Source organism: Ischnura elegans, chromosome 1, assembly GCF_921293095.1.
Source record: "Ischnura elegans chromosome 1, ioIscEleg1.1, whole genome shotgun sequence".
In the NCBI taxonomy this organism is placed as follows: Eukaryota; Metazoa; Arthropoda; class Insecta; order Odonata; family Coenagrionidae; genus Ischnura; species Ischnura elegans.
In genome coordinates this window covers 38,345,275-38,368,017 of record NC_060246.1, presented here as the reverse complement: position 1 = coordinate 38,368,017, position 22,743 = coordinate 38,345,275, and the positions used below count along the sequence as shown (strand labels likewise).

The 22,743-nt window shown below is 39.1% G+C and overlaps 1 protein-coding gene across 1 annotated transcript in view; it reads left to right on the top strand.

Annotated features, from left to right (window-relative positions):
- The window catches only part of LOC124158955, a 221,456-nt gene that overhangs the window by 33,490 nt on the left and 165,223 nt on the right, over positions 1–22,743 (top strand). Inside the window, exon 2 of the mRNA XM_046534396.1 lies at positions 2,365–2,511. Within this exon, the coding sequence (XP_046390352.1) occupies positions 2,487–2,511 (25 nt within the window). The 5' untranslated portion in view covers positions 2,365–2,486. The remainder of the gene's footprint in view (positions 1–2,364; positions 2,512–22,743) is intronic.

Sequence of the window (22,743 nt, the reverse complement as noted above, 5' to 3'; positions counted from 1 at the left end):
GAAAAATTCTCTGGGATGAGAATCGGGCAGCGTACCTCTGGTTTTCCGGTTCCCTTGCTCATATCACTTAGCAATCCAGATTCTTTGATTATGGGATATGAAATGAAATATTTTTGAATTTATCACCGCATATATAACTGGTCACGATCAATAAAAGAATGTTTACAAAGTTTACGAAGGAAAATAGTGTCTTATGGCGAGTGGGTTAGGATTTAATTTCCACTCCATAGAATCTTATTTAATCTTAACTGGTAGCCTCTCTCATCTAGTCGGCTATTATGAAGACGTGATTATTCCCTTCTTTTATACCGATCATGTTCTCGGCTATAGCCCAATTTTCCTTCATATCTGTCAACCTGCTAAACCCCTCTGTTCATGATGCAACCTCAGCGCTTTTTCACCCACGATTTGAGTGAGTTTCAGTGAGGTTGCTGTGCCAATAAGGAGTCCCAGCACGGTTCGCGACTGTCAGTTAAGGTTTTACGACCTTAACCCGCGACGACCTAACCTCCAGCCGCGCGCCCCGCCCCAGTGCCCCAAGCGGCGCTCGGAGAGGGAGGCGGACAGAACCAAACCAAAGTGCTCGTTGGCCTTTTTCGAGTTTTCAACGAGGCGGAGCGGCTCTGAAGAATGAGTCGCCTTAAAAAGTGCGCCTTCGTGATCGAAGTGGATCAAGTTGCATGGGATTCGACGGGGAAAGCCACGCCGCGTTGGTCGCCATTGGCTTAATTGGACTCTCCAGTCTCATTACCTCTGCGTTTACACGTTCTCTCGTAATTGCGCCTCCTCTCTCTCTACCTCTCGGGCAGTGCCTATTTCGCATTGTAATCCTTTATCATGGGTGGCCAACTTGTGTCCACTCGCGATTGACTTTTTGATCGGGGAAACAAGTCGTAAAGTACCATGTCTGAAATGTAACCGTTCCATGTTTACGCTGTAATTTTTGGCAGAATTTGTGGTAATTTTCGAGTTTAGCCTTAATGTCATCGCGGAGCATTGAGATGAGTCTTAATTCAATTACTGTTCTCTAAATCAAACGTTGAATGAAATCGAGTAAATCAGGAGCACGGCTATCTACTAAAATAGAAGGACGTGTTTTAATTATATTAGTTGTTGTATAAACTGGAAAACCGCATCAGGATACTACTAAAAATTTACATTTAATGTTGTTTTCTGATTTATAAACTAGCTATAATAAGATGATGATGAGTGAATACTCCTGGTTTCAAAAGGTATCACTGAAGATTTGACTCAATGGGAGCATGCTTCATTTAAATATTGCTTATTGTTTGAAATCGAATCCAAAATGTCTGTATATTAGCGCTCATTTTTTAAGCAAGAAATTGTCGAGCGTTCGAATCTAATCGAGGCTGTCCTGTAACAGTCTATCTCCTTGCAGTATTCCATGCTCACTAAAATTTTTTGGAGATACTGGTGTAGTAATTATTTTTCAAAGCTTTGTGACTCTTGATGATCTCTTTATTAAGAAGATTAGCTAATTGAATTTTTTAACACCGACAAAATTGGACCTTTTATCCCCACTGTGATCATAGAACGTGTAGTATAAATCGGAGCATTGCGCGATATAAGAATAAAAATGTAGCAGTCAATCATTTCCCCAACATGTGGTGGCCGGATGGGTGTATTATGCAAAGGTTATGACTCATTTTTCTTTTACCGGTTTACATTTGAAAGCAAGTGAATGAGATGTGAACTTTATTTTTACTCACTTCCATCAATGGATAACTATCTGTAAAAGCAAAATGTCATCGTTGAAGCGTACATGCCCCAAGAATACAGAAACCTATCTAAAATCTCTAGTTACATCTCGTGAGTTAACGGAAAAAGTTTAGCTGAAACCTTCGGATGCAACAAAAACTAGAAAATGTCAAAAACATCCCCAGTCCAAGTATATCACACGGACGTGACTTGGAAACGTAAGCCCACGGTTACTTTAAAATCACGGAGCGCTGTCGCACTTTCGGGGGCTTTGACTTCACAGAGTTTGGCAGAGTTCCTGAGGGAAGGAGTAGGTGGCTATCTCATGGGAAAGTGAAGGCAATGACCCTAGCCTAAAAATAGCATATTTTAGAATTTTTTTACCCTCTACCATTTTATGAACTTTTGGTTTTTAATTTCAGTGTGCAGGTAACAAATATTAATCGTTTTTTTTGCTCTCCTGAAAATCTGCCATTTTTGATATACTTACGTGTTGTTAGAACTTAGCCATCGATATGTTAATTTGATTGTATACCTTTTGAAGGTTACATGACCTGCGAGTACCTTATTTCTATAGTTTACTTCGTTATTTTTGGGTGTTTATTTTCTTCTCATGTTTGGTAATGTGTTTTGTCTTCTTTTCAGGACGAGGTAGTTGCCACCAAGAAAGAAATCAGGATCCGCGTTGTGCCTGGCGGCGGAAAAGCAGAGATCGCTTGAGAGAGGAAGGGGACTCTGATTAGGTCCCCACCTCAGATGCAGTGGACATGCAGCCTGGGATCCTCTTTATAGGTGAGTCCGCCGCCGTTGAATGCTGACCCTGCGTGCGAATCCAGAACGCCACCATATAGCCCACGCTATACAATATATAATGAGTATCTGACGAATAATAAACCATAAGGATTTTGGACGGAATATAATTTAGAAGCTCTTGATTATCGTCCACCCATGCGTTCCAATTATCTAAGAGTCAAAACCTCTTGCTACTGTTAGGACTGATTTTTCAATGAGGACATCGATACTAATATTTTCAGGTAGACCCGCGGTTATAGGATTTAATGTTCCTTAAAAGTATACTTAAGCAGACAACTTCTTTAGTGAATATTATGTACAGGATTGGTATTTATTTATTTTTGAAGTCCCGTGAGTTTGAAATGCAAGTGAACTCGGAAGTAATTTTATAATACATCTAACAGTGCTTATGAGTGTAACGTATTTGCATGCGTTTTTAAAGAATTGTAATTACAAAAATTGGGTGGAAATTATTTTTATATTACTAGATATATAAATAGAATACCGAATTTGGATTGTTGTAATCGCTATTGTGATGTTTTTCCCCGTCCAACATGCTGTTGAAGCTAGAATTGGGCAGAAAATCCAAAATCATGAGCTTTATATCCTTAACTGAAAGCCAAATGAATGAAGTCCAAGCATCTCAAGACTTGACTTATTAGTTTTCATGCTCAGAGCTTATGAATCTCACGATTAAGGGACATTTTTGAAAGTTTAAATGCAATGTCGTGGCGCAACGCTTGCGCCCACACCTGGTCTTTCAAAAAGGTACACCATTTGACTCCATAATTTATACGGATCGGTGCATTCGCCCTGGCAGCTTTCTATTCACCTACACCACGGAGCATTGTACCTTACTCTCTCGATATTCGTGATTATATAATCACGGGCGAAATAGATTGAGTTGGTTCAAACTCGGGCATTCACTTGAATGTCACTCAAGTCGCAAACACTTTCTGCTCTCCGAGAAAGAAATGCGCAAAGTGCTCTAGTTTAAGCTTGAGAGCCCTTCTAAACGATTCGAGACCTCTGCATTGAATGAGGGCGTGGTCGACTCGGTTATATTTTTGTGCGGACTATTGCGTCATCCCCTTGGGTGATTTACCTGTCAATCTCCCCTGGGTCGAATTTTTTTTTTTTTTTTGCCTCTCACCTGGGTAAAATGAAATTTTTCATCTCATTCGAATCGTGAATGAAATGAAAGCTAAAACGCTTTCTGGGTCGTTCTCAAATCCCAAACCTGGCCCTTTCCTCGAGTTCGTCCTATCCTCAAGACTCCGTAAGGTCATTAATTTGGCCGCTCAGCCGTCTTTACATAATGATATCATAATTTCTTCACGCGTCTCGCCCATGGACCTTGCCCCCGAATGCGATCCCGTGTTACAAATTCTGGTTTTCGTTCTCCCTGTGTTTAAAGGCAGTGATGTCAGTCTGAAAATTAACCTCTCGTCCGTTGAAAGTGAGATAAATGCTACCAATGAGATTTCGGTGAAGGTTGAGGTGTATCGTTGAATACCAGTGAGTGCTATACTGGTAGAGGTATGTACGTGCCATTTTAAAAATCTGTTTTTAAGAGCATAGAAAGGGCATGAATTAGTCATAAGGAGGTATGCGTTGGTTTTTGCAATGCTCAGAAAATTATTCTTATTTTGTAGTCAGAGCTGTAAGGTTGCTATTATTGCATTCCTGTTACGTGAAAGCGTATTGCTACATTAGCAAGCCTTATAATTGCATTTCAATTAAGTCTCCGTTGATGAATAAGAAAATATTTTTTGTATTTTTTATACATTTGAGTAAGTGAAAAATATAACAAAATACTGGAAAATATCTCCATTCTTTCGGTGCTACCGCGTCGGTTGTTTCTTGATGACAACAGTTTTGCTGGCAGTGCTGCCATCGTCTTCAGCTCGAAGATGCCTGTCCACGATTTTTGTCCTCCTTATAAAGGGGCTCAGTCCCTCAGTCCCCCTATATAAGGAGAACAATAATCGTGGACCGGCATCTTCAACCTGAAGACGATGGCAGCAGTGCCAGCGAAAATATTGTCATCAAGAAACAACCGACGCGGTGGCACTGAAAGAATGGAGAATTTGGAACCTCGACACCGCGGAAACCTACGTAGTCATACTGGAAAATATAAGAGAATAATGGAAAAATCCTTCCTAGTGTCATTTAAAACAGTAAAAAATGACAGATTTATGACAATATTCTCTATTCTATGACGATATACGAGTGCGTTACATGTTATAATAATTAACATTCTTGTTAGAGCATCGTAATTTTAAATTTTAACAAAAATACTCATAATTATGCAACTATGACTTGTAAAATAAAGGCTCCCACTCCAGGAAACTTATATTTACTTGGTGAGAAAGATCACTGCACTCTGTAGGCTTGCCTCAAAGATACAAGAAATAGTCCCTATATTTCTTATTGATATGCCATGTAAACTCATAAAAAATAGGAGTGGACCAGAATTCATACATCAAAAACCTACGATAGAAAATTTCACTTGCCAGATGCTTTCTAAGTCTAATTCCAGTTCTTTTGAATAAGGCTCATTTTCATATCTCGCTGTATTGGCATAAAATTTCAACCTCTTTAGGCCATGCAATTATTTGTTCATTTAAGTTTGCATAGTCTTCTTTTGATCGTAATGAAATTTCTCCTCTTTTGAGGTCGAATAATGTCCATAAAACTAAGACGCGCATATTCAGGGGCTCTTGCGGTAACATCACGAGCAAGCGTTCACAAGCGTTAAAAAGTGTTCTCCTCCGCAATGCGGAACAGAAAGAGACGTCGTAGTGTAGACGCGGCATGGTTGGGATGACCCGAGTGGGGAAATAGCGTTCATCACCGTCCCGGCGGGAATCCTTCAAAATGAGGCAGCTCGCGGTGAATTACATACGCAAATGAGTTCCACGCGAAGGCGATCTTCCACTCTCGGCAGCTCTCGTCACGAGAAGACGTGTGTCGTCGGGGAAAGGAGCGGATGGAGGAAAAATAACGCCTTGGGCACTCACCTAGAGACTGCGTGAGAATAAAAGATGCGAATCAAAGGAGGTTTTCTTTGGTGCTATATTAATCTCATTTGGTGTTCTATTTCCACAATAGCGTTATTTTTCAGGGGAAAAATGCATCACATTGGTGGTTTTTCCTTGGTAATATATTAATCTCGCAGATTTTTCTATCTCTACAAAGGCGTCATTTTTCTGGGAAGTACTATCATCATTTTAGTGGCTATCCATGTTACCTTTATTTATGTGTTGGTTTTATGAAATGGGGTTTCCAATGGATAAGTTTAACAGCTATTCATTTAATTGATAATTATAAATGATATTGGATTTAAGCTACAATGGTTATTTTTAGGTAGAGAATAAATCAGGTGAATAAAAAAAAAGGAAAATCTCTGGATTATGAAAAAAATCCTCCGCGTTCTTCGTGTTTTCAATGAATCATTGCTGAGGTTCAAAATGGCCCCTACGTTGTCTTTCTTGGCTTAGACGAATATAACACGGCTTCATAACTATGAAGTACCCACGTGAGACCTTTAGCTGAAGTTTCCCTTCCATAAAATTTTGTTTCTAGAGCTCTGGCAAATTTTGGTTTTCCATATGAGTTGCTATGTTAATGCACATTTTTGAGGGCCACAAATGAGATACGATTTTTATTTCATGAAATATTAGATCAACGATTCTTCAATGTAGTCTTTTTAATGTTTTAATGCGGGTGTTAAAGTTGAAATATCTATTACGTGCATAAAGCTTTCCTGTCGAAATAACTCTTCGGGCCTCATATGGAATCTGATGAGGCTCCTATGATATGTTTCATTCTCCTCCCCTCCCCTCATCCTTCTCTTTTTCTCCATTCACTATTTCCCCATACCACTTCTCTTTCCGCGTCTCTGTTCGAATCGTTCGCGCGAGCTGCCCCATAAAAGCGAGAGTTTTGCCGTAATGAGGAGTCGAGAGGGGAAAAGCTTGCAGCCGTTGCCTATAAGTCGACCCAAGAAGGCTGGGTGAGGTCGAGAGGCGCTAGTCTGAGCTGCTAAGTGCGAGCACGCGCTTAGAACGAACCAATCAACGTGTCTCTCAATTTAACGGTATTTGTTAATGATACGATCACCCGAATATAATCGTTGATTTTCTCGCACGGATTCGTTAAAAACAGCCAAGGGTTGTCTTGCTTGAAATAAATTGTTTCAACTGTATTCCGCTAGTATATAGGTACTTTTTAAAAACTATTTCTAGCGATTGGTTTAGGGTTCGACAAATTTTGGCATTTTCTTTGCTTGATGGAACTTTTTGTCAGGTTAATGAGACGCTGGTTATGCTCATGCCTTACTTCCTGCCATCCTAACAAAGCTTGTTTTAAGTTATAACGTATTTTTTAAATATTTGAAGTGATTATTTTCGTCAAAAAGTAATTCTGTCCTAATGGCAGAGTAAACATATTCCTATTGAATTTCGATTCACTATTTCTTTTACAAATGAAATGGATTTGATAACGATTCAGGCTTATGATAAAAAATTTCCACACCTTTAGCTTTATCCAAATACATAAGTGGCGGGTGAGACATTTTTCCATGGTACGGCCGCAGTGTATTAGATTTGAATAGTTTGAATACCTGGCTAATAAGTTACTATAAACATCTTAATCGCTAGTAGATACCGCTTTTGAGTTTTACACCATTTTAGCATCCGTTTTTTAACGCCAGGGCAATTGAATGGTTATGGAAGGAGATAATAGGTTTTCGAGTGCCTTTCACTCATATCACCTCACCAATTGCTTCTTTTATAGTTAACATAGCTACTGAATGACTAGGTTAGTTTGAAAATAATTTTCTTATTAATTCAATGTGGCGTTGAAGTCTCTAATTTGGGAGACTTCAATGCTTGAATTACATTTTTATCGACACTTTTAATTTTTATCACTATTATTGACAGCTAGCCAATGCCACCAGTGGTTTTTTTATATCTTTTTTGAACTTCTAGATCATTTATTCGATGACGCCTCTTTCATATTTCTTGTAATAATATTACCAAATTCTAACTTCAATCTCCTGTTAAACTATGGTGACAATAGTGAATCCCTCCTAGGTTCCGATATGAATTTTTATAGGGTGTGTTATGATGAATAATACTATCTGACTTTCAGCTCGTGCATCATTTAACGCACAGCTTAAAATGATGTGTTCTAATTCCAGATCTATTTATAATTACCGCGAGGATGAAAATGCTCTTATAATTTTAATGTAACGTTGTATATAAGCACAATATTTTCTAGGTTCGCTTGAGTGTATCTCGCTCTATATTGACGGTTTTCTTTCGGTTTTGCAAAGCTAAAAGAGACCCGATTTAGAGACGTATTGAGATGTAGTGAGATTCAGAGCATGGGCGAAGCTGTTGAGTTTTTCGATGTGTTCCTCAGACGGGACGCGTGATCCATATATCCTCTGAGTTGCCCGCAAAGTCACGATTCTCTAAGCCAAAGATGCATTGCCTTGAATTTGAAAACACGGTTTATGCGAGGCCTTTTCTTTCGTTTCTCATCCAATCGATTTTTGAAAAAAAAAACTTAAAATTTAGATTTCAATCCTACGGCAGCGTAATCGATAATGCAAGTTCAATACTGTAGAATTTCTCATCGTCAGCGAACTTAGTCTGCATTTTTTTGTATTATTAGCAATACATTGTGCGATTCGCATTTATAACGATAACTTCGAGGGGGAACATAAAATAATTTACAACGAGCATAATACTTGCTGTCCTTTAACTAAAACCCGTGATTAACAGATTTAATTTGACATCTTAGGATAATGGCACTGATCTCTCGATTCACCTGTTATGATGCTTGAATGTAGTTGACAGATATTTTTTATGTAAGTTTAATTGGTTTATTTTAGCACATAGGAGAGTGAATTTTTGGACAATATTCGTTTCAAATACGTTACATGACTTTAGGGAAATAGGAATGGATTACACTCTGCATGTTTATTGAAAAATCAATCTCTGCCAAATACGCTTGAGGCTTCAATATTCTAGTTGCATAATAATAATAGCAATTTCTGAGTCGATGGATGGACTTATATGTAGCTTGGTTGAAGTAGAGAATATTATTGCTGCTTGCGAATTTTTGCAATGTGAATCGCTCTAATTAATGTGCAAAGAAGCTGCTGTTGAGCACCCAAGTCCCATGGAAAAATAAAAGACTGCCGTCTTTCACCCGTAAAGGTCAAGCGACGATCAATCTCAAAAATAATAATCTTTGCACAAAAAAAAAAAATTGGAATGATGGCATAATATATTGCAAAGATCTCTTATTAGTAAGGCCGTCGCGCTGTACCTCTGATACAGGTGCTTATTTTGCCTTTTAATTTTCACCCAATCGGGTCACCAATACAAATCACTCCAGCTACATCGTAATTAATACGAAACGTGTTTTTTCCCCCTCCTGTATTTTCTCGTCGGCTTGAATATTTTTGGGTAGGTACGTGTCTTTCGCCTCTAAAGTGAACCCAGTGCCCTCGGTCTCAGGCCGCGGAATGTTCGTCGACATCGTTTGGCATCATGAATTTTCATAAATACGTCTCCCATGATCGTTTCCTTTACCTCGGGCAGAAGCACGTCGTCGGTTGGCTCATGTGAGCCTCCCTTTGCTGTACGGAGGCGCCTCCTCTTCAAAGGGCAACTGGATCCCCATCCCAATCTCCCGGAGACTTTCCCCCTCCCCCTTCGCGTGTGCCTGCCACCTTAAAGATTCCATCCGCCAAAACTCGCCTTGCTCTCCCCTCTACTCCAGTGTCAAGTTACCCCGTCTCCGCATCAGCATAGCGTACTGAAAATGGACGTCCTGCGGAGGAATTGATTGATTTTCGTTTACCATTGGACATGGGCGTTAATTCGGTTCCTTCATCGCTGGATGTTCAATATAATTATATTTCATCTATATACTACCCTGCAAGCCGCCTCGTGTGTAACAGGAGGTGTTAGCAGCTAGATGAGCTGATTAGGTAGCTCTACCCCAAAATTAGATTCTATTAAAAAGGCAATACATCAATCTTAGCGAGAGTTGCTATTTTATTCATAAACTGGAGTTTGCGACCACTTATAACGGCCAGAATAAACTGCTGACAGTTTTCTTCTACATGGTTTGCTATAGAAAATCCTGACTCCCTTCATATGACTTTTTTCTCTGACCATTCCAATTAGAATCGTTTTGACACCGCTATAATGCACATAGCTCACTATTAACGATTTTGAAAATCAACCTTACACAACAAGTTATGCTATCGTAAGCCGTCGAGAAATTTGTTAGTTAACTTCGCTTGGAACAACGTTTTTATCGGGCCATCTTTGTGTTCCTGAAATGCCGGCGTCTCTTTTCATTAGTGTTCTTAAGGCTCCTTAAGGACCGCTATGTTTCAATCCTGAGTTATGTGCAAATTTAGTTTAGAATTTTGTATTTCCATTAAGTTATTACATAATCTAGGATTTAATTTTTTTGCATTTGCAGTATTTGATAAATAATTTTATCATTCTAGTTTTATCAGTTTTGATATTTAATGCTTTAATGATTTCCAAGAAAATATGTACGTATATGTAAATGAACCTCTCGGATTGTGCTATAAGTATTTATGTCCATCCTTCACTTATGTGCCCTAAATAATGTGAGTGCTGAATTGCAACAGGCATGGTCATGGTGACCTGGCGTACAACTGCATCGGATCCTGATTTAGCTTTCAATATTTTCCTGGCCAGCTTCTCAACTTCTTTGATAACTTGAATATCTGCTTCTTCTCTACTACGATAATAACTAAGCCGTTCTTTTTTCATGCAATGGTATCAATTTTTCATATTTACTCTTTCCTAGGTTAACACCACAAAACGTTCTTCCTTGCTTAGTGATATGATATTTTCTCGATCTTCTCACGACAAGCATGTTCATCTTGATTTCCTCATTTCGATACAGCTGAAAAGTTAAGTTTAAGCCTTATCCTTTCTCATATACTAAACCATTTACCTTATTTTTTCTTCATTGGCTCATTTACATGACCCTTCCCTTGATATGTCTAAAATGGAGTTTCGTTGATTTCCCTCTTGCCCAACTTCAATTGTTTGGGAAAAATTTGACCCATCGGGAGTATTTCGTTTGCGATTTTAGATGGTCATGATTTATCTTAGTTTTCTCGCAGTCCCCAAGAGCCATTAGACGATACTAAAGTTTCATTAAAAAACATTAAATATGTTATCCTAAAATCTCTAAGAATTATCTCAGCAAATATGATCAAATGGAAAGTAATTTTTATACCCTTTGACGGTAATCTTCTCGCCAAGGAAGATATTCTGTAAAGCGTTGGGTTTAGATGTCAATGCCCTCTGCACATCCCGTGTGTATCTAAGCATCATCCCTGTGGGCGTCTTGCCTTTCATCGCTAGTGGCTTCCGGAGGGAAAGGTGAGGGGCCGTTATGGGTGCGGTGCATTTTGAATCTAGCTGGGAGAAAGAGAGGAAATGGCTTTCTATCGCAATTATTTTCATTCAAATTAATTGCATAGCAACGGCACGAACGGCCATATACAATTAAAATCCCCTTGTTTGTTAATGTTACAACTGTGCACCGATATGCATTTCCGTGAAGAGATAGAAGAAATCTGGATTATTTTAGAATTAAAGGCAGTATTTTATGCGGTAATATTGAAACTCTAGCCTCATTTTAACTCTTTGAATGGAGTCCAGAAGCTTTTGATAATTTTGTCGGTGGTGTAGTTTCTGTGGACTACCCATTTATTTAACTGCATGGAAGTAGGGTTGGTATAATTTTTATCAAAGGAATTGGGTTGATATTTCGATGAAACATACAAGGTAAATTTATGATACGTTTTTAAAAATATTGTTATCAAATCCTCTAATAATAATAAAAAAATGAATATTCATTTTTCTGTACCTTTTGTCTGCCAATTGAATGTTTTACTTTCGCTGCTGGTTAATTCTTTGTAAGTTTTTATATTGTTATTGTATTGGGTCTAATTCATGTTATTGTTAAAAAATTTCACTGTTAATTTGCGTCACGGCTGTATGTGAAAAATTACTTAAATAAATAAATAAAACAACTAAATAAACTCGTTTAAAAGCCATAAGTTTTGCTGTTTCTGCAGAGTGTATCTATTTTCCGCATATATTATTTTTTATCTCCCGAACATATTTTTAAGTTACACGGCCTCTTTTCGCCAAATTAAGCTTTCATATAGAATAAGTAAGAATATAGGGTTTTGAAAGACAAGTATATGGCCCTAAAGTAGAATAGTGGCTTAGCGTCGGGTTCTGAGTCTTTACAAAACGGAAGTATTAGAATATGTTACCAGATAGCACAGGAAAATCGGCGTATTATGGATTTGTATTATTAAAAAATTGATTTTTTTCTCCAATTTCGGGGTTCTACACCTACCTATGTAATAATCTGCCAAACACCGCCATAACTATTCTTGGTGTCCCGTCCGAGTGTGCCTAATTGGTCGGTTCGTCCCGCTGTTGGCAGTGCTTGGTACGTGGTGTCTGTCCCGCTACTTTCCCTCTCACGTGCCCCCGCTACATGTCTTCCGAAGATCCTCCTCCCGAAGCATAAATCCATGAGTGGCGGCATCCTGCTTAAGCATGTTCACGCCTATTTCACTAATAAGCAGTATCAATCCAATCTAATCATGATACACCAAGTCACGATTTAAGTTTCCAACATTTGGAAACATTTAATTTAATTTATGTTAATATTTTATAATCGAAATCCTCGTTGAAGGAAAATCTTACCCCAGATATCGGATTTTTTTTTCTAATGTGGTAAAAGATTATTCGCATGGAATTGTTCGTTCCAATTATGCATGACACGTTTCTATGACATTTAAGCTCAATATTATGGTCCTTAATGAGATTAAGTGATGAATTTCTCCCGAATTTAACTTACATTAGTGCTATCATATAAAACGTATGTTGTCGTGACTGATTTTTCTATATATTTGACTTCATAGGTCGGGAGTACATCCAATATCTGGGGTAATATGTCCTTCGGGGAAATCATTAACCCATACCAGCAACTTCCACAGCCGGACTCAACGACCTTCCATAGACTATTGTGTTTTAGAAAACTCAATGTACCCCGCTAATCCTCTCCTTCTTCCCCAACACCGCCACCTTCTTTAGCTCTCGTCTCCTCGCCCACTTTAACCCCGCCCTCCCCTGGCTGGTCAGATACCTATCCTCACAGGAATAACCCTCGTCCCAAATCAAGGCTGCCCCTTTCCCCCTTAACCCCCCCTCTCACTATTCCATTCCGTGTTTAGCCCTCACCCTCGTCCTTTCATCCAGTCCTTTTCCTTTCCGATATTTTCCGTGCCGCTATTTTTTTCGTGCTGGTGCCGCGTGGGTATACTACGCACGCTCCAACGCTCGCTAGTATTTTCATGTCCCCTGGGAGAACACTTGCGGGCCTTGCGTAACCCCTGTGCTCGTGTGGCACGTCCACTCCGCCGTGTGGGAGGGTGGCTTGCGTTGCCGTTATCCGTTTTTGCAGGTCGAATCGGAGACGGCCGATTGATATTCATTCCTCACGCTTGGGTGGTGTGTCGGGGGTGCAGGCGCACGGGTACGGTGGGTGCTGCCGTTACGACCGGGAAAGTGTCGCCTCGGGTGATTTTATCCACCTTCTCTTTCTCCTTCTTCATTCCGACCACCCTGAGCACGGCTCAACGGCCTCTCCGTTATCCATTCTTACGTCCTTATCCCAGCACACACTGTTCAACCCCTCGGAGGAGAATGGTCTGGCATGCGAGGCCTGGACTGGTATGGTCAGTAGATTCTCCGAGATGAGCTGCGTGAAGGATTTATAATTCATGGTATCATTTCTTCTGGAAATTTATGGGATGTTAGGTAAACAAAAAAGGTCAGTAAATAACTTTCGTTGCTTTTCAAGTGAAGTGGTGATTTTTTCTCATCCTTTTAGGTAATGGTCATTGATATCTTAGATATTTTGACACCCCATTTCCAAGATATCATTCTGGTGGTGCTCCGTATTTTTGAGAATTCGTTTTTATATCTTACAAGTTTACTAAATACTTCATACTTTATAAATTTACTTAATTTTTTAAATATTAATTATGTTTCTAGGCTTAATTGTGTATCTCAATTTTTTATTACCTTTTAATTATTATTAGATTTTAATTTTGTACATATCATTTTTTTGTTTGGAAAATTTCTAAAACAGCCTGGGAAATCTGGAAAAGTTAGGGAATTACAATTTAATATTTCAAAGTGTTCTCTCTGTACTTGGATTTCCCGAGGTACAATGCCAAGCAAAGGCGTTAAATTGTCTCAGAGAAAACAAATTAGGGCCACAGAAAGATATTTGTCCTGTTTTTATTAAAAGTGTGCTACCGGTAATAATAAAGAGCGTTTAGCGAAGCAAACCTGACTCACCCCATTATTATATTGAACTCACCTCTTTATTCAGAATTAAGATATATATACTCCTTTAGTCCTTCTGTAAATGTGTTTCCCATATTTTTCTTTCCCATCATATGTAAATTTATTTCACCTACGCAATAATTAATAAGCCAATAATTTATCTATCCTGACCCTCTTTTTCCTGTGTCAGTATTTTCTCAAAAGTTTCCTCTTACTCACCATGTGTACTTATTTCTTTCTCGTGCCATGCCTTCTCCGTCCGCTTCGCTTTTTCCGTTCTCATCCACTCCCACATCTGGAATGCCTCCTGTCTTTTTTCGTCCCATTTTATCATGGTCCGCTATTCCATCATGTGAAGCGCGACACGTTCTTTCAGACTAACAAACTAATAGGTGGCCTTTTCTTTTCCATCGTAAAAAATGATCCTCTCCTCAAATCACCTCATCCCTTTTCATACATGTCTAATTTTTTCTAGCACTCTTCGATTTATGGCTATTTAAGATTACATAATTCATAAATAATACGTAGGCACTCTCATGAAATATTTCTTCTTAGCATCGAGCTTTTAAAAAAGATAAAATTCATCTTTCTCAACGAGTTGTGCTGTCATTGCAATGAATTTGAGAGCAGTTATTGCCGTAAGATTTGAATTCCTGATCTTTAGTACCGGCATGCTTTTTAATTTGATTGCCCTTGCCAGGCTTGTCTTCAAATTTTCAAAAGGCTTTTATTGTGTCTATTCCACATTAATGGGAAACAAGAAAAATAATCACCCAAAAGAAACCAGTATAATTATTTTATTTTTTGTATATTTTGGATTTGTGAGAAATATTCTTGTTCGAATCCTTTTTTTTTTTTTGCTAGGAATCATTTTTTTTTCTTATGACACGAGTAAATTTTTCTTTTCACTTCCTTCCTCAATCTAAAGCCTGATGATTAATATGCATGCTTCCTATAGGCTTGACACCATTTTGAATAGACAATTTATTTAAATCATAGACCCTTCTTCATTGCCGTGCTCTACTTAATCCATATCTGTCACCTTGCGCAAGTTATAACGGATTTCCTTCCTGGATCAAACATAGTGTTTTGCATATGTTGATCTTAATGGCTATCTGAAGTGTTAAAATTTATTTACGATATGGCATACATCCATGTTTTACTTGGGATAGTAATTATCCTTCAAAATTCTGCGAAACGTTGGCTCTCATTTCTAATGCATAGGGAGGATCGCGCAGTGTTTCAGTCGATAGGAGACTATGCAATGTGCCAAGAATTACCTTATCGTAGGAGTGGCTTCGTCGCTTTTTACGAGCTGTGTTTTTTTAAAGTACTTATAAATTTTTCTCCATTTCAACATTCAATTTCATTGTAAATTTTTATCACAATGTTATTTTTATGTAAATCTTTAAGTGTTTTGGAACTTTTTCATCCCTACCTCTCATTATGTATTCATGAGAGTAAATTAGTAATGATTGAAATACATACTTCAATTGCATCCTAAGATAGGAGGTTATCTCAAAGTTATATTTTACATTTTTCTTTTATGAACATATGTATGGCCAAATGTTGAAAGCGATGTAACATATATGTGAGAGATTAGATGGTAGGAAAATATGAGTGTGGTCTGAAATTGGAGCATAATCTCTTAGATGCGGCCCCAGTAGTTATTATCTCATGAAATTTTTTTTATTTGATGCAACGAGTGAATTACTCCCTATTACCGTATAATTCTCTCCGAATTTCCTATAATTTGGCAAAACCCGTGTGGTTGACGCTGTTGACATTTCGCGCTACCTCTTCCATAATTATTTCAATTAGTGAAGTGATGTAATTAGTTCTGTGGTCGAATCAGTTTTTCATGTTCTTTTGAGACTCTCAGTAGATGTTTTCGGATATAATTGAGGGGATTAATGATGTTAAAATTGGCAAGAGCTTACCCACCGTCCTTTTTTGTCATAAGAGTGGACTATAAATTTAATAAAATGTAAAATGTCTGATTCAACGAAGGCATGCCTGATCCGCATAAATTCCTGTTTGGTTTGAGCACAGATGCTGATACGATCAAACGGATTCAAGAATACCGGGACTAGCCACTGTCATATCTCTACGGATACACCCGCAATGCGCAAATTGTGCGAAAAACCAGGATTCGAACCCTGAATCTCCGATTTCCAGTCTAGTGCTTTAGCCAGTTAAGCTGTCGAGGCGTCATACTTCCCTGTGGATATTTGAGGACTATACCGGACAAGGTGGTATGGACTGCTGAGCACAGGTCTGACGGAGACTAGATTATACTGTATATCTTCATACTAATTAATCTAAAATGGAGTTCACATTTCAGATTTGAATTAATAAAAAAAAATTGATGCACACTTCTGCACGTTATTTTTATACATGATAACATACTTTGTCTATTAAATAAAGTCTTTACTCATTCTATACTGCCTTATGCAAGATGAAATATGCAAGTTAATTTCTTTAAATAAGGGGTTATCATTGACTACATTATTACGATATTCCCGGCAGTAACGGATCCGGAATAGGGAAAAGGGGGGGGGGCTAAGTGGGGGTAACCTACTAGCAGTAGTGGGGGACCGAAAAAATTACAATTCTATCATGCGTAAATTGAATACCCAAGTGGGGAACTATAGCCCCCTAAGCCCCCCATAGATCCGCCTCTGATTCCCGGTGACTCAATGTTTCGAAAAAGTGTAATATTTAAATAAAAATGAAAACCAATCTTAGAACTTGATATGGAAATACTAAACAAGGTGTAGAGGAGAAATAAAATATATCAATTCTGACCTGTCTGTCTCTACCTAAACAAGATTGAGGTCGACTCATTTCCTGATATAAGGTTTAGTTCTGACTGAGATCGAAAATTTTTGTTGCCACGGTGGAAGTCACGGTTGAACGCCCTTATGAAATCGTGCCTAATACCATATGTTGTCCACGCGTCCGGATACCTCCTGGGGCAATGAAATGTTGAGTCTGCCGAGGGGAGACTCCCTCCACTTGTCGCTGACCCTCCTCTTTGCGTCCTTCCCCGAGGCGGATAACCCCCGCGGCTTCCTCCTTTCCCGTCATTCTCTCTTTCATCTCCCACACCTCTCCCTCTCCTCCTCCCGCCTTTCCTTCGCTGATCGTGGCTGCTGCTATTGAGATCGGCCCCACCCAGCGGCACCAGCACCACACATGACTCCAGCCCGGGGGCACTTGAGAAGGTGGCCTAGATATCGCGGAGGAAGGCCGGCAGCGCGAAACGAACTGACCACGCCGAAGTATAATATGCCCCACACCCCCACCTTACTTGCCAATGCCTTATCCTCCCATCTCATCGGTAGAGGTGGTCTATTTTCTTGCTTGTATTTTTCACCTTCATCTAGGCCCTACAGTTATCTGTCAGCAGCTCCCTTTTTAAATTTTGTGCGATTGGAGAAGTGTTGGAATGTACTTTGGGTTACTCGTGAGATGAAAAGTTGCTTAATCTGACGAGAAAATATTAGCAGTGTTTTATGCAATACTGAAACATACCTTCGTTATTTAATCATCTAATTATCAGTTCCCTCCGTGATTTATCTATTCTATCATTCAAATTGCCTGACGCAATATCACTATGAATTTGAGACATTGCCTTGAAATTCCTATAACATTTTGTGGTCCGCCAAATTCAAAAAGCGCTGACTCAACGATAGACTGTTCAATTTGAGAATGGTCGTATACGCTAGGGATTAGAGAGGGACGCTGAGAGCTGATAATCAAGTATGGATATTCTGTGTGCATTTATTTTTATTCCCGAGCTCAATATTACTTAGACTAACTGAAACGTATCCTTCACTGCAATTGTGTAAACAAATTTTGGTATTCGATATTTCGTGGAAGAGGATTGACTCATCTTCACCTGCTAATTGAGTTCCACCGCAAAATATTTAGTCTATTCTGCTCTCTCCCCATCACCATTGTTCCTCTCTTCTCATCTCCCTCATTAACATCCTCTCCCTGCCCCTCTCCGCCCTTCGTGTCTCCTCGATCGGCGTATCCCTCCCCCATGCTCTATCAATGACCACTCCCGTCTTGAGCAAGTCCCCATGAGTGGGCAAGTCCAGTTAGTTCATAGTCCGCTGGAAAAGTTTTTTCTTTCGTTTTTGCTCCATTTTTATATTCTAGAGAACCCCTTCAACCGTTCGATTTTAGCACTTTCCGTCAGGTACAGTGGCACCCGATGTCGAGGCCAATGTTCAGGATTTTCTTTTCGCATTTTTCTTATTTTTTGATCAATGCAATGGCGTATTTGTTCCAGATGATCTGTCGGCTAGATACCATCCATGGCTGTCATAATGAGCGGGATAAGTTGATTGATATGAACCTTTAAATATTTTATTTTACTGCAATGCATTAATTTGTTTCAGTCGGTATGAATGCATGAGTTAGCTGTTAGGAAGCCTTAACGTATCGCTATCGACACATGTGTAAAAATATCGCAAAAATTCTACACCAAATTTAAATCGTTGAAATTTTCCACCTCGGAAAAGCGCGAATTGATGGCACTCAATTTTCGCTTTCATGCCATCTTTTTTTACGTGCGGTTAAGCTATTCAGCCTATTTCTATTCAGTCTATATCATCTGGGTTTTTTCGTTATTTGCTCTATAGTACATTATTGTCACTCCGTATTTCCTTTGCAGTCTGCCAATGAAATTTTCATATCCCATCCAAATATTTAAGATCCCCTGAGGATGATCAGCAAGTCACGGATCGAAACGTCGGGAGACATGGACGACATCAACCGGTGGAAAACCCGAGAAACTTTTCTGCAACTGATACGCGGGGAAAACCTAAGATCATAAGTTGTTTATTGTTGCAACTTTTCCGTCCTATTTAAATTTCCTACGAAATTGAATATTTCAATGACAAACTTTCATACCTTATTTTGTGAACATCATAAATCTGATGGGAGCGAATGACTCTTAGGAAACGATTTTTGATTTGTATTGCGGTCGCTTAAATCGTCAATTTTGCTTGACAATATTTGTTTGAATCAAAAATATGGACTCATTTATTGGAATAAGAGGGCACTGTAAATATTTGTTACGCTCTTTATTGGTCTTCTGTGAGAAAAACCCGATTCTGGAAATAAACTTGATTTTAAGGAAGTCGTTTCTGCTGGATTTCGGTGGCACTTGCCATATTTAAGTCACGCACTCGCTTCCTTGTTCGCACCGGAATCGTAAAAACCACTTCCACTTCGACTCAGATTTAACGGCCCTTTTTCGTCGTGGATAATGTGCCAAGAATTGTGCCCTGGCCTTCAAACAGCGTACGAAGTCTTGAAGAGAATGTATCTGAATGGGCGTGGGCAGGACAGTATTCTACGGTAACTTGCCAATTACCCTAGCGGAAATAGGAGGCGTTCGGCGTTGAAGAGAAAACATGTCCCCATGCATCATTCATCATATAATCTTCTGCCGAGGGAAGGAATTTTCGGGTGGCATCTGGACGCATGTCGGCAAAAGGAGGGCGGAAAGGAAACTCAATCGGAAAAAAAGACGATTTCTCCGATTCCATCTCCGAAGCCATTCTTCGCGGGCTCGCATTGAACGGGCGGCGATGTCTCCTTCGACAGTGATATTCTCAAGGAGAAGAGGTGTCAGCCTTGGCCTTCGCCATCCTACTTTGTCCTAGTTTTTAATCTCCCCCACTTCTTTTTTATCCGTGCTAAATAAAGCCTATCAGTCGATTGAATTGTATAGGTGATAATTAACCTTGGGATACGCCAACTTCTCACTTATGTCAAACATTACTTTTTCCCTTTTGTGGATTTTGATTTATATTATCTGTAGATTTCCGGGGTAGTTCTTGAGTATAATCGGAAGGAAAAAGTTATTTTCAATGGAAAGCAGTATTTTGCGGGCATATACAGCAATTTGTTCAGTTTTCTTTCACAATGCATTACTTGTTGAAATATGTTTATTATGAATACTAGAAAATAACTTCTCCGATATTCGTTTAAATAAAAATATCACGCCTTACGTAAATCATACTTGAATGATTTTATTTTCAAACTAAAGAGTTTATTGAGTTGGCCTGAAGTTTCTGACGGTGATTTAATGAATGTTTTTATTTTCAATCAATTTCAATTTTAAGTTCCTAATAGCTTATACTGGTTTAGCTTTCATGTAAAAAAGTTTTCAATCCTACCATTGTACTCATTCCGGTGCATTGATACTATCAGAAGCAACGATTGAAAAGCTTTTCCGATTGCATTGTAGTTTCTCTTTTCAGAGGAAGCGGGAAAAGGAAAGCCTTTTTAGACTTCATATTCTGCTACCGTCATCCTCTGGTATATTGGCTGATAATGTCGTGAGCGCCAGTCATACTCGTTGGAATATTGCCACGGAGTAAGGGCAGAGCGAATGGCGAGAGAAACTATGTTTGTAAAAAATCCGAGCATCACCGCTGCTCTTAACGGATGGAAGGCGGAATGCCATTATTGGCCAACATTCTTTTTGCTCCCGTCTCATCCACCTTCAAGGCGCCCTTGCGAAAAACTCTTTTCCTTCCTTCTTTGCAGACAACTTTTCAGTGACCTTCCTCATTCAGAGCCTTCATTTCGAACTTCGCCTGCCCCTCTTGCCTCCTAGCAATCCGGTGACGACCCATCAAACTCCTCCTCCTCCGCCTTCCCGCTTGGTCAAATCGTTCTTGGTTCCCCATCGCGACTTTGTAACCCGTCGCCTGTCTCGGCGGCGTCGAGGCGAAGCGGGAAGCTGTTCCAGTCGAAATACCATCGTCCGCGGCGTCTAGCAACCGCGATCAGAAGGGGGTTCTCCGAGTGTTGAAGTCACTTGCGCACGACTGACAAAAATGCCGTAATCCTCTGTGTGCATTCCGTGAGCGAGTTCGATCCGTGGCCAACCGTGAAATCTCTGGTAGAAGGGCCTTGCGGTGCCCCTGATTGCGTCAGAACGGTTTTTAAGTTTTTTTTTGTTTTGAGCTTATTTTCTAGTTGATCGTAGGATATAAGATATTGTTGACGTCATAAGTTTTCGTGTACTCAATGATAGCTTTCAGGCCATAAACGGTATTAGGGCTATAAAATCATTTTTTTCTCAGGATTTTTGAAAATTTTGCAAAAAATTCTGGGTCTCTTGCAGAATGTGAGCAAGCAATTGGCACATATTTCCTGCCTAGAGTAGTAGGAGCGCCCAAGTATTTGTTGTTGTTGTGGATATGATTCTTCGCGAATCCTGGTAAAAATTTTAATTTTCAATTTCGATTTTCTGGTGGAATGATATTTTATTGGTCCTGTTCAGTGAATGCTGTTGTAGATTCTTAATTTTCTCCATGTACCCATTGAAACTTTCCGCCATGCCATCGTGTTTTATGGCATAGCAAAAAAGAAGGGATTTTGTTTGGAATGAGGTAAATCCATTTGAATTCCCGTAGATAGCTTCAACTAGGAATCTGCAATATTTTATGATATTCTTTTCCTATTTAAGGTCTTATATGTCTCGTAAATTTCACATAATTCCAATAGATCCGATGACTTTGGACTGGCTTGAAATGAAATATAAATGCATCAAATCATTTCATGACTCTGTCGAAAAATTGGAGACAAACACATGGTTTAATTTTCATTTTTGCTTTGGCGCGGACAAAGATTTTCTGCAGCAGACGTATTAGACAATCCAAGGAGGCAGTTTGAATCTAGTGAAGAATTCGATATACACTCATTTTCTTATTCTGTATGACATAATCTAGGGCAGCCGCTTCCTTGAAGACACGCGACACGGGCTCTCTCTTGCCATTTATGTAATGAGACCTCGGGGGTGGATATTGGCTCTCATCTTGGTCACTTTTGTGGAAAGGTGTCTCAAAAAGGCCAAAATTCGCCACTGTAATTTTGTCAAAATTTCCTCTCTCGCTTATTTCTTGATAATTGAGCGGGTGAGATGCGAATAATTAAACAATCAGGAGGAATCGTCAATATTTCACGATTCCTCTCGTTTTGGATCTCTGCATACTTGTTAATGGAAACCAAAGAAATTAATTCATCATTCAGAATTTGTATTAGTTTTTATTACTTTTCCTAAAATCGGATAAGTGAACGTACCGGTAATAAAAACTCACTCATAAGTTATGCGTGCGATGATAGAGAACATCCGGTTTGTTGTGTTTTTTTATGGAAAATGCCTTGACTTTTACATTTATCGTAATTATGGAATTAAAACTATTCTTGATATGCACTCGCCTAAAAATCATGGGTGAAGAGCCCTATTTTAAACGAACTCAAAATTTTTGATCCATTAAAATGACGCTGTTCTGACGTCAATATTCAGTATTGTCGAAAAAAATCAACGAAGCCAGTTAAAAAAATTGCGGCTACGCATCCACGAAGAAAATTATATTTAAAAATTTAATGGCTCAGCCGCATGTCATCTAAACTAAAAGCGGTCATGTATCACTACATGCGCGCGTTATGTTTTCCGCATGATCAGTTCCCTATTATTACTTGTAGTTATTAAGTTTAATTCATTGTATTCGAATAGCCATCAGAGAATTTCAATTCCATGAGCCATCAAAGTGAATTATATCACCTATAATAATAATGGAAAAATGCGTGAAGAATCGATAATTTATTTTAAAATGCCACATGCCTATGATATATTGCAATATTAAGGCGAGATTCTTTTGCTACCGTAACTACCTTTCAGTCAACATATCCCATTCCAATATAATTATAGTCCGGGACAACCCCGTTGCGTATCGTATCGAAC